The sequence below is a fragment of the Gobius niger genome, assembly GCF_951799975.1.
Source record: "Gobius niger genome assembly, chromosome: 8".
Classification (NCBI taxonomy): Eukaryota; Metazoa; Chordata; class Actinopteri; order Gobiiformes; family Gobiidae; genus Gobius; species Gobius niger.
The window spans coordinates 9,210,175-9,223,004 of record NC_136859.1 but is presented as its reverse complement, the minus strand read 5'-3'; the positions used below and the strand labels follow the sequence as shown (position 1 = coordinate 9,223,004).

The 12,830-nt window shown below is 39.3% G+C and overlaps 1 protein-coding gene across 7 annotated transcripts in view; it reads left to right on the top strand.

Annotated features, from left to right (window-relative positions):
* Positions 1–12,830, top strand: part of adgrb1a (adhesion G protein-coupled receptor B1a) — a 212,046-nt gene that overhangs the window by 179,279 nt on the left and 19,937 nt on the right. For 6 of the 7 annotated variants that reach the window (XM_079561290.1, XM_079561291.1, XM_079561287.1 and 3 more), the window contains 6 exons: positions 267–373; positions 1,312–1,414; positions 1,493–1,643; positions 1,934–2,003; positions 4,208–4,274; positions 9,422–9,507. In XM_079561290.1, the coding sequence (XP_079417416.1) occupies positions 267–373; positions 1,312–1,414; positions 1,493–1,643; positions 1,934–2,003; positions 4,208–4,274; positions 9,422–9,507 (584 nt within the window). Of the gene's footprint in view, positions 1–266; positions 374–1,311; positions 1,415–1,492; positions 1,644–1,933; positions 2,004–4,207; positions 4,275–9,421; positions 9,508–11,622; positions 11,686–12,830 lie in introns of all 7 variants that reach the window. The other variant, XM_079561288.1, reaches the window with a different exon arrangement.

Sequence of the window (12,830 nt, the reverse complement as noted above, 5' to 3'; positions counted from 1 at the left end):
TTTTGTTCCTAATTTGCCTCTGGGCTAACAACCCTTTGGTTAGAGAAGCTTCTAGCTATGACAAACTACAACTACACACTTTAACTTTTAATATGAAAAATAAATGCATTGTTATTCACTCTTGAGGTCTCAACGCAGCTCCTTGTACTAACTTGTTTGACATATTGATACAATGTTTTATCGCTGCCTGCTGTGTGACGCACCAGTGCTCTGCTCTAAAACCCCTGACCTTCTCTTGTTCGCTCTCTTGTCTTTTTTTGTCTCAGAATATGGACAAAGCCGGGCTGGTTCCGTCCGTGACGCTTATCGTGGGCTGTGGAGTGTCTTCGCTGACGCTGCTGCTGCTCATCATCATCTACGTGTCTGTGTGGAGGTGAGACCAAGATCCCGACAATGAAGAAATAAGAAATAGAATCATGCAACGCGCACACGTCACTTAGTGGCCTTGAGTGAAGAGTCTTAACGAAGGACTAGAACTGTAAATATAAGATGCACATTCGAAATCTATTTGGCTTGAGTGCTCTTACTTTGACAAATTGCAAGGCTACTGTTAAAAGGCATTAGCACAAAAAATGTAATATTTCGCACATTCTTATTGGCCACCATACATTCACTCACACACATCATTCATCCTGGCCTATTGTACATATTTGTAGTACCAAAGTACGAGTCGTAAATGTCTTCCGTCCCATTTTAGTCTGACGTAAATTAGGGCTGCACAATATATCGCAGAAAATATCGTATCGCGATATTAGGTGATGCAATATCCGTATCGCAAAAAGCCACAATATATCGCAACATCACTAAAGTCTTCATCTGACTGAGATCGACACATTTTTTTTGCAAAGTCTGCCAAAAAAGAACAATGGATTGAACTTATAAATGTGTAGACTTATCAAGAGTTAGTTTTAGTTAAACAAATCTCTTAATTTAGTAAAATGTTGGTCTTTTTGTAGTTTTTGACACAATTTGCTGAAAAACTTGTTGCTTGCGATTAGTGTTTCATGGTTGGTAAAATATCGCAATAATATCGTTATCGCTGTTGCACAGCCATTTCTCATAAGTTGCTTCAATATCAAGCAGCCCTTATATAAACCTATACCAGTAACCATTTGTCAATGAGTTGAATCCCATGCTAATCAATGCTTCCACATTTTCCTGATGATGTGTGTTGTTGACTTTTTTTTACTCCAAAACATGACAGTTCTCAAATTGGTGTTTATTCCAGCAGCCCCCAACCTTCTTTCCCTGACTGCAATAACCTAATTGTTATAGTAAGTCTTTGAACGTGGTCCTTCTATTTTCTTCCAGGTACATAAGGTCCGAGCGGTCGGTCATCCTCATCAACTTCTGCCTGTCCATAATCTCCTCCAATGCCCTGATTTTGATTGGACAGACACAGACGCGGAACAAGGTAATAGCCAATCAGGTCGCTCGCCCCGCCTCGCTTCCTGGTTTGCCTGTTTCCTGACCGTTTGTGGATTTGTTTCAGATCTTGTGCACGTTGATCGCGGCGTTCCTTCATTTTTTCTTCTTGTCGTCGTTCTGCTGGGTCCTGACCGAGGCGTGGCAGTCTTACATGGCAGTGACTGGGCGTTTAAGAAACAGGATCATACGCAAAAGATTCCTGTGTCTCGGCTGGGGTGGGTCCTTTTTGCACTTACTTTTACATTACTACAACCAAAACTACTTTTACTACTATTCCGGTATTGCTAAAAGAGCTACAACTATTCCTTTTATGATCCACTTTGTCAAACTGATAAAGTCTTCCCTTTGGTTAGTTAATTAGCTTCCCACACCAGACACAAGTCGTAAATATGACTTATATTTGTTGATTCTTATAAAGCACACATGTATATTTAGGCTGCTATTGTCTTGCGCTGCCGCTTGTGTATTTCCACTGTGCTAACACTATTTTCATCCTGCCCTCCAGGTCTGCCTGCACTCGTGGTGGCCATCTCAGTGGGATTTACTAAAGCAAAGGGATACGGGACACCGAGCTAGTAAGCACATTTTACTACTGAGCCACTGTTACAATGCTGCTCACACAATGCAGAATAATGTCAGTCTAAGCGAGCGGCAGACGTTACACATATTTAAGCAGGACTTACTACTACATACTAAATGAGTAAAATTTTATATTTTATACTAGCTGAGACCCGGCCTTCGGCCGGGCCTCGCTAGTCTCCACATTTGATATTCCGAGATTGTGAGTGATTACAAAGAAATGTCCAACCCGTCACATAGTTCAGCTGTAGACCAGTGGTTCCCAACCCATTCCAAAAACTATGGCCACTACAAATGAGTAAAAGAATGAAGGCAAAAAACAATTTCAAACAAACAGCACTTGGAGTGTTTGATGCTCCCGTACTCCTTTCTTATAAACAGCGACACAATATTTTCGCTAAACTCGGGGAACAGGATTGAAGAGACAGTGGAATAATTATTGATAAATATTAGGGGTTCAGCTTTAACGGTTTGGTTCACGGTGCAGGACCCGTGGTTTGGTTCATCACGGTAGTGCACAATTAAAAAAAGGAATGGTTGGTTTTGAACTGAAATAGCCTAATGATCGTTGTTAGACAGTATTTATAACCTTACAATAAAATTGGCAATGCGTTCAAAGCTGCTTTAGAATAAAATGTACCTCTGGGCTCACAATACGTGAAAGCAAAATAGAAAACAAATGGTACAGTAGCAAAGAAAAAAAAAAAGAAAAAAAACTACGCAGTGCAGGCCATGCGCTCGTTAAGTGGTTTCATTTTCGCCTTTACTCACACGGAGGAGAAATCAGTCGGAGCAGCGCGTTTGATTAGAGGCTCGTGTTTGAGCAGGTTTTGGGCACGCACGCACACGCACACACATACACACACACGCACACACAGGCACACATCGCCCTGTTTGGAGGCGCGCGCACACATACATACGCACACGCACGAACACACACGCGCGCACACACACATCGCCCTGTTAGGATGCGCGCACACGCACGGCAGTCAGATCTCGTGCACTCGCGTTTTTGTGACAGCGGGTTGTCCTCGGACAGCAGCACCACCAACCACGCACTCAGTACTGTCGCCAGGCTTCCTGGTGTTCCCAAACGGTCTCCCATCCCAGTCCTAACCAGGCACTTCCCTGCTTAGCATCCGAGGAACGGTCTCCCATCCCAGTTCTAACCAGGCACTTCCCTGCTTAGCTTCAAAGTCGGTATGGGAAATAAACATGGCGGCGGCCAGGCGGCGGCCATTGAGATAGCGTTTTCTATAATAGATTGTGATTAGTTTTGGTGATGTTTTGCAGCCCTAATACAAGTCCTCACCTAATATCGGACATTGCAGCAAAACCTGTATTAGCTTACTCCGTGCATAAAATGAATTCTTATTGATACCTTTACTATAGATACCAGGGGCATCTCTGGGAACGCCCACAAAGATCATATTCAAAGTTTTCATGTGGAGGGAAAAGAGCAATGGGAAGAGCTGCTCTTTATCCTACTGCTCCATAACTACTTAGATAAGTGCTGAATTAAGGATGTATTTTCTACCAAATGAAGATACAGAAAGAAGTAGAGGACAGGTAGATCGATATGGGTTTTTTTTTAAGGCAGATGCCGATTTGTGAGGATTTTTGTTGCCTGATGCGATATTTTTCCAAATGTCTAGTCGATAATCCTGTAAAAAAAAAAAAAAAAAGCGTGGCCTCTCCAGCAGTGCCTGATTTTATTTATTAAAGCCCTGACTTCGCTCTTTCCAACACAAACGGGAAGTCTCTATCACTTTCGGTCCCAGAGATATTAGCACGAGATCGGCCGATAGCCGATAGTGTAAAATCCCCAAATATCAGTCCGATATATCGACCGGATAATGTATCGGTTGACTTCTAGAGATAAAGAGAGGAACAAAGTGGCTCAACGGCCCAAATGTTTATGTAAATAACTAATGCTAACCATAATGCTCACATTAGCTGCATGCTACGTGGATTTTTTTCTATTTTGCCGGGACAATCTGCTTAATTCTCCGATTTAACAATGTGTGAAAACCTTCATGGAGAACTCTATTTCACTCAACTTCCTTTGTCTGTTCTAAATATGCTTTTAGCCTGATAGAAAATGTTTACAACAAAATAGTGGTTCCCATAACATTGTTTGACTTCTCTTCCACATTTCTCTATTGTCTCATCTTTCTTCTTACCTTCTGTTCCTCTGCAGTTGCTGGCTGTCTCTGGAAGGAGGGCTGCTCTATGCCTTTGTTGGACCTGCCGCTGCTGTAGTCCTGGTATTTCCTTTCTCCCTTTATGCACTGGGCATTTCACAGGCTTTTGTTGTAAACTATATGCTTTTATTAATCAACACTTCGGTTTGCAAACTCAGAAATGCATGACTCATAGTGATATTAAGAGACTGCGATTCGTCATCACGAGAGAGAAACAAATTTGGCAAATCAGGCTCTCCCCTCATAAGTGTTGTCACACGAGCATGTTTTAAAACATTCCTTGTAACCAGGCTGTAAAGTTGATTTTGACGCATGTAATCTGAACAGGCCTAAACCAGCTGTGGTAATTTCCCAAACACATTTCTCCCTCGAAGAGACGGCTGTTCGGCTTCCTCTATAACAACACAGCTGCACTTATTAATAATTTGAATCCACTTTGTTTTACATAATTGCTAGATAAATAATTTCTGAGTCTGTCGAGAACTAGTCTGCTGCATCTGCTGGTTAAATAAACACCTTTAACACAAGCTCAATGCTAAAAACAAGTGGCGCATTTAATTTATTTAAAAGAAGAAAAAAAACATATTCCAAACCTTAAAATTGAATGGGATTGGAGCCTCATCGCTGTCCTTATTTTTGTCCCATAGCCTGTTGGCTCTATCTTCACCCCCACAGATCTTTTATAGTACGATGTTAAATAGGACCGTTACCATGGTAATCCAATGGAAATGAAAGTCCAGCTTTCGTACTCTTATTGTGATTGTCAATTGCACTAAAAAAGTCTAATGGGAGACTTTTATTAATTCACATATTACATTTTTTCGATTATGTGCAGAAAATACAGGCAGTATTTGTCATTTTTACGTATTAAATCAGGGGTAAGCACGTTTGCTTGGTGTAAAGACATTTTTCTTGATCATCAAAAGACCGAGAGCTGGACCCTCAAATTGTTGCCCGAAGTACAGGATCACTTTCTACAAATCCCAGTGATGCACATCATATAAGGCCTACTTTACCAGGCATTTGATTTCTGATTTGTGTAATAATATTCCTCTTAGGGGCCAGAGGTCCTTCATATTTATGTCTGTTTTTTTTTTTTCACTATTCCCCTGCGGTGTCTTGCCTTTGATCATTTGACTCCCGTGCCCAGGCTAACATACATGTTTAGCCATACTTATGTGAAAATATTTTGCTCATTAACATCAAACTTTTACTCATTTCTATTAATTAATGATGGTTGTTTCCATACAGTGTGTTGACGTGCAAAGATATTTTAAGTCTGCATAAAATACCAGTTTACAGTTATGGACCTCCCTGTCAGGACTCTAAAATGACCACTGTATCTGATTTATATATTTCTTTGTTAAATTATGGTTAATCCAGCAATTGCAAGATGGCTGCCACTTCTCCCACAGCAACATTTGCCATTTCCCATCCAGCTTTATTATAGATCTGTGCTCCCAACATCAACAACAAGAAGTAAACAGCATGCGTTTTGGGCCCCATTCACGAGCTGCCTTCTCTAAATAAAGAGCTTTAGTCCTGGTTTGGCAGCCCATAGAAGTAGGCCAGCCCACTCTGAACAGCTCCACAGACATGAATTCTTCAAAGCAAATTATAGTATTTACCAATTGCCAAAAGGATCCCCCACCCACAGTCTGCGATTTTTCAGATTTGACAGAAAAAAAAGAAAGAAAAGAAAAACAAAATTATCAGAGCTATTCAGGCTTTCAAGCGCTTTTGAAATCTTTGTTGCCGTGTTTTACAATGAGACTGTTTGGCAGTTACAGCACAATAGATGCAGTTGGCATTTCTGCAGTGCATGAAAACAGCAGAATTACACTCTAGACTGGTTCAAACACACAAAAGAAGATAAATGTGTTTGTCATAGGAGTGCACAATATGAGAGAAAATACTCGATAACCATCTTGAATAGTACAATAATCAAATGATTGCTCTTTACTAAACCAACACTGTGCGCCACTTTAAATTCAAACAGAAATCATGAGCAATGTCTTTTTTCATGTAATTGTAACAAAACAAGACTAAACTAAATCTAAAACTTTAAGACTATACTAAATCAGGATGGAAAATAAACTACAGTAGAATGTAAGGAATATCATGACAAAACTTGGACATGCGTTTCCGATGACATCACGCATAGTTCCAGCTGCCATTTTGAATACCGAAAGTAGCATTATGCAGTACTACGACATGTAACAATATCTCTTCTCAGGATGAAAATGAAAAACAACTGATCAGAAGATAACAGTTAAAACACGGCCCCAGAGACGCACGTTTATGTGACATGACCAGCAAATGTGGCACAGACGTAGCAGCTCAGTCTGTGGAGCTACAGCAGGATTTACTAAAGATCTGCTTCACTCCTCAGACTAAATTAACGCATCAAAGAGGAAACGGTAAACCTTTCTCTGGGATTTTTACAGTTTGTCATGTAAAGAGAGTTTCAGTCTGAGTCAGTGTTAAGCTGCTCAAGACGTTAGCATGCTACTGATTAGAAACTGTTAATGGCTTCAACACGAGAAACACATGTGTGGCTCACATCTATGAACACTGAAGAAATACTACAGTAACAGCTCAACTCTGACTGCTGTCAGATGTTGTAGCTAAGGTTTGGAGTGTGGTTGAGGAGTTTCTCTAGGAGGTCAGAGCTGAGCTGTTGAAGCTAAATTGGGCGGCACGGTAGTACAGTGGTTCACAGCTTGAAGGTCCAGATTCGATTCCTGTGTCTGTGTAGATTTCCTCCAGTTTCCCCTCCCACTAAAAACATGTACAATAGGTTAATTAGCAAGGTGTTTGTGACCATTAGCCTGGCTCCTCATCATGGCGATGGGTCCCTGAGTGCCGGCCCACGCTGGCAGCTCACTGCTTCTACAGGTTGCCGCAGGGGCATTGAGGGTGGGTCAAATGCAGAGGATGAATTCCCCTACGAGGATTAATTAAGTATACCGTAACCTTAAACGCTATCCGGTAGCATGCTAACATTTTAAACACTGACTTACTGGTTTCTTCACATAAACGTGCGTCTCTGGAGCTGTGTTTTTACTGTTATCTTCTTGAGCAATGATTATGAGTACATGAAAATGCCACTGTTGTCTTTCTTTTTTATCCTAAGTAGAGAAATTGTTACATGTTGTAGTACTGCATAATTCTACTTTGGTATTCAAAATGGCCACCATAACAACAGAATTCACATGACTGAAAGGCACTTCATGCATTTTTGTGTTAGGCTGTGTGTAAACCTCAGTCTGCGATATTGAGATCTGTAGTGGCTTCTTGCGCTATGAACACTGTGTCACATGATATTGGGATAATGATTATTCGGTGACGCATTCTGCAGCCAAAAGTCTCACATCACTTTTTCCTCTGCCCTGACATTGAGTGACAGAAACATTGTTCTGCGCCAGCGGCCACTCCGCCCACCTCCAACCCCGAATATAAAATGTCTGCTCATGTAGACCCTTTGAATATACCAGTATAGTTGCAGATGAAATGTTTATGAATCCATTACCAAACACTTTTCCCTGTGGCACTTTCTCTCGCAACACCATTTTACTATCACTATTTTTACATTTAAATAGTTGGCAATACAACTATATAAATGTACATACAAAACGTCTCAAATGGCCACAGAAAGGTGAAAATAAAAAATAAAAGTCAGGGAAGTTAAAAGAAGGGAAATTACTTCAGAAACTTTTGATTGCCATTGTCTCTGCAAGGGTTCAAAAACAAGGAGTTTGCTTTGATGCGATGTTGTTTTTGGAATAGAAACAAGGAAAGAGGGAGGGCATTTTAAATCATTTTAGAATTGGGTCCAAACTTATTTCTAAAATCCCAATTTGTCACAGGAACAAGTTTATAAGCTAAACTAACAAACTTACATAATATGTCTGCATATACTGACATATATAGTGTAGTTTAAAGCATGACTCCTCGTCCAGAAATGTTCCATTGTAGGAGAGATTTTCAAACATCGTCGACTGGACTGGGTTGATTGAGTAGTAAATTCAATGTCAGAAATTTAAAAAAACATTGTCTCAAAATCACCTTGTGACCTCTACCTCAGTGTCCCGTGACCCTACAGACGGTCCCAACCCTCACTTTGGGTGGACGTTTCAACTACTGTACATGTGTAGAAGTTTCTTCGAGCTCTGGTCGTCAAACTATTGACAGACTTATTTTTGACAACTGCGGTAGACTACACAGGGTTTCGGCAGGGCATTTAAAACCATTAAGTTATTGAACAAATAATAGCAAAATTAAGGCTTTAAATAGGGCTGTGCAATTAATCAAAATGCAACTACGATTTGGATTATTATACTAGACAATTACAAAAATGGCATAATCGGGATTATTACCGTATTATTTCATGCCGCTGTAATGATTTTTTTCTGTTCCCTTCTTCCCTTTGACGAGCTACTGGCACATGCTTTGGTCCGACATAAAAAAAACAGCGCTGTGTGATGAGTCATCAGGCCACGTGCTTGGTTTGCTTGGGCAGGTGTGAGGGCTGGTCAGCAGAGACATTAGAGACAGGATGTCTCTAATAGAGGATTAGTTTAGAAACGGTAGCATATTTAATATGATTTGGACTGTTTTTTAACTGTCCAAAGAAAATATTCTTTATTCAAAAAAATAAAGATTTTTTTTTTTTTTTAAGGCAACCAATAATCGTTTTAATAATTGTGATTACCATTCAATTGGATTCACAATGGCTTTGAATCAAATGTTAATCAACTGTTTTTACTGTGTAAATTCATAAAAAATGCATAAATGTTGGTTCAAAAACACATTCAGCCGCAGGTTTGACTGAAATTGTACACAATGTTTTGCTCCAAAGTTTTCTGTTGCATTCAATTTGCTTTTGAATATCAAAATGTACCTTCTTTCCTCTGACTGATATTTTGCAAACATTAAGATCAATAAAGGATTATCTTATCTTATCTTATCTTATCTTATAAAATATGCAGATTTTTGCATTTGTGGCATTACAAATATAATTTTTGGGCATTAAAACAGCATAGAAATCCTGATTACACTAAGAGCGAAACGTCGAGTCCAGTCAAAGATATTTGAGAATCTCTACCACAATGGTTTTCACAAATGTGTTTATAAAGGATTTGCAAATATGTGATAATGTAAATTGAATTGGCTGGTTCATGTTTAACCCTGTGTCTCTTGTGTTGCAGGTTAATATGGTTATTGGGATTCTCGTTTTTAACAAACTGGTGTCCAAAGACGGCATCACTGATATGAAACTAAAGGAGAGGGCGGGGTATGCTTCTATCACTCATCATTTTAACAGCGACCTAAAACCAGCCTCTTTAGGAGCTTTTAGATTCAGTTTTCAAATGAAAATCCAAAATACTAGTATGACGTGACTTACCCTAATCGGTAAAACTATTCATGACAATTTTGTAATATCTGATTGGACAAGTAATAGGTGCTTTGATTGGCCGTTTTGCTGGTTCTTGGTCGTGTCCTGACGAAGCACACCACACATCTCATCAATCTGTTTTTTAAGTTGGAAACATTTCCCTATGTCTGTCTTTTTTATTTATTTATTTTTGTCAATGTGAACTTGTGAAACCATTTGTGTCTTTTTCTCCTGCTTTTTTTTTTTTTTTTGTAAAAGGACGCAGGGATTTTAAAATAAATTTAAAATGCTAATAATCAGAGCATCTACATGAACACATTGGCACATAATTTGCCGGCTGTTTTGGGTAGCTTTTTTAGACTTGATTTGGGTTAGTATGGCAAACAAAAACTTGAAGGGGCTGGAAGCAAGTTTGCCATTTTATACTCACTACTGCCACCTCAGGCCATATGTGTAACTGCACCTTCTATATTAAGCTTGTGCAAGTGACACCTTTTTGAGTGACCATACAGGATTTTAGAGGCAGTTGTGGTGAACAGGTCTGAGCTCATTCTACACATTAGGACATGGCTGGAACATGTAGGGGGAGGAAAATACTTAATTTTAACATTTTTAAACTCCTTATAGTCCCTTTAAAAAGTAAAGGACATTTATAACAGTAGAATCATTGCATGGCGTGGCTACGCTACTTTAGCTGCTCTGAAGTTACAAGCGGCAGTACTTCCCGTCCCATTTTTCCCAATCAGCTCATATTTGTTCAAATTACCACAAATACTTACTGCATGTTAAGAACTCCATGTAGGATGGATATACTTTGCCGAAGAAGAAGACATTGCTCATAAAATTGGCCATCTTGTCTTGAAATTAAAGGCTAATATGAACAAAATAAAATAAAACCAAACACTAAATTAATCAAGTTTACTGTTGATAAACAATATGTATATATCCACTGTTCCCACCATGTGTAGTGTAGTCTAAAATGGTATGTGTGCTGCTAATAATGGCTAAACAGTGAACTGCGGTACATTTTTGCAAAATTGCAAGATCTAATCAGTTTAGAAAGGTGAATACTTATGACATAAAGCATTTATCTCTCCGTAGAACAGCCAATTGGCTTAACGCGGTTATCTGTGACAATATAAATGCACAGTTCCTCATGGCATGGACCCCCTTGCTGCCCACTTTGACTTTGTCTTTTTGGACACTTAATATGGGCATTAGTGTTTAATGCTGAGTCATTTATTTATTGTTCCTTTATTTTATCAGGCAAAACATTAAGAATTATTTATTATTTACAATATTGACCTGGTTCACTTAAAGGGACTATATGAAGTTTAAAAATGTTAAAACAAAGTATTTTCATCCCCCTACATGTTCCAGCCATGTCCTAATATGTAGAATGAGCTCAGACCTGTTCACCACAACTGCCTCTAAAATCCTGCACTGTCACTGAAAAAGGTGCCACTTCGGGTCCAAATTGCTGTCATGCACGAGCTTAATATAGAAGCTGCAGTTACACATAAGACCAGAGGTGGCAGTAGTGAGCATAAAATGACTAACTTGCATCTAGCCCCTTAAAAAATGAAGACAAGTTGATAGTTTCATTTTTCATGCAGATCTATTCAGATTTTCTGCACTTTTTTTAAAATGTTTTATCCGTCAAATTAATATTTTCAACCAAATCTATCACTACTAAGTCACAATTTTGACGAAGACGCATCCAGCCCCTGCTTTCTTTTACGGTTTGCCATCCTCCTTTGTGTTGTGTGTCCATTGGCATTGTGCGTAATTGTTGTAGCACTTGTTGATTTCTCTCTCTCTCTCTCTCTCTCTCTTCTCTCCCTCTCTCTCTCTCTTTTTCTTTCTTTCTTTCTCTCTTGTCTAATCGAAATGTTTGCTTCTTACTTTGATGACCTCTGTGTTGAATTGTGTGTGTGTTTTTTTTTGTTTTTTTATTTGTTTTTGCTGTCTGAACTGTTTGAGTTTGCACAGAATCCGCTCTCTCTCACTCAGGGCTGTCCAATCAGGAACTCCTCCTCAGTCCCAGAAGCCCCTCCCCATGCCATCAGTGATTGGGTAAAAAGAAAAGAAAAATCGCCATATGCCCCTCCCACCTTTTTTCTCTTAACCAATTAGCTTCATGGACTTGCTGTTTTCATTGATTGGCAGTAATTTAATTTCCACCCATGGCTTTTTAGATTTTGTAGAAATTGACCATGTTGTAGACTAACATAGTGACGATTCACAATGGTAAACAGCGGTTGATTGTGTGTGACAGTTGTATGGTTGTGCAGTTGTACACTTTTCTCAACGACGACCACACACTAATACAGGGTTTCCGAGTTGTGCCAAAATCAAGGCCCTAAATGGCATTAAAATGGATTAAAACATTGTTACTGTATGAGTTAATTGAAACTACCAAAATTCTGTTTATTTTTTTTTAAAGTTTCCCGTCTGGTCATATCTCTTTCCTCTGTTTAATGAGATGTTTGTAAATCCTAAGAAATTACATATTTTTTCTGCATTTGTGGCGTTAAAATCCTCTGCCCGCATAAGCCCTATATTAACATTTTAACGGACACATTAATCATTCAGAGTAATAGATAAAGTCCCCTTTAACAATGCAGCCGGAGACGTTTGGAAAATCTTCCTTCTTTCTAAGCCTAAGATGTGACGTGAAAAAAACAAGGCATGCTGCTGGTTGCTTGGTTGCGATTGGCTAAAATGAGAGGCACTTGATCCAATCCGCAGCAAATTTCCCAATAAAAGTCTATCCCTCTCACAAACGTTTTAAACCTGCGCCTTTCCAGAATGATATTACTGCACTGTTGTTATATGCTGTGTTAATCAATCCTGCTTAACATCTTGGCCTGGGAAGAAGAAAACTGGATGATTTTCGTATTCTTATTCCTGAAATGTCCAGATATTGTTTTAATGGATTCTGTTTAACCTATGTTTACCTTTGTTTTGACGACACTTTGAACAAGATCCATGTAGACACAGTCACCCCGTATATGCTCCCATGTCACTGTGGCCGAGTGGTCACTTGGTAGCACAGCAATAAGGTCACCGGTTTGTGTTTGCATGCTGAAAACAAAAACATACACAATAGATTAAATTTGGACCGTTGTGCGTTTGTTTCACATAATGCGGCTCCACAGACCTGTTCCTCAGTTTGAGAACCACCACCGTAGAGTAAATAGAGCGTAGTAATGGATAGT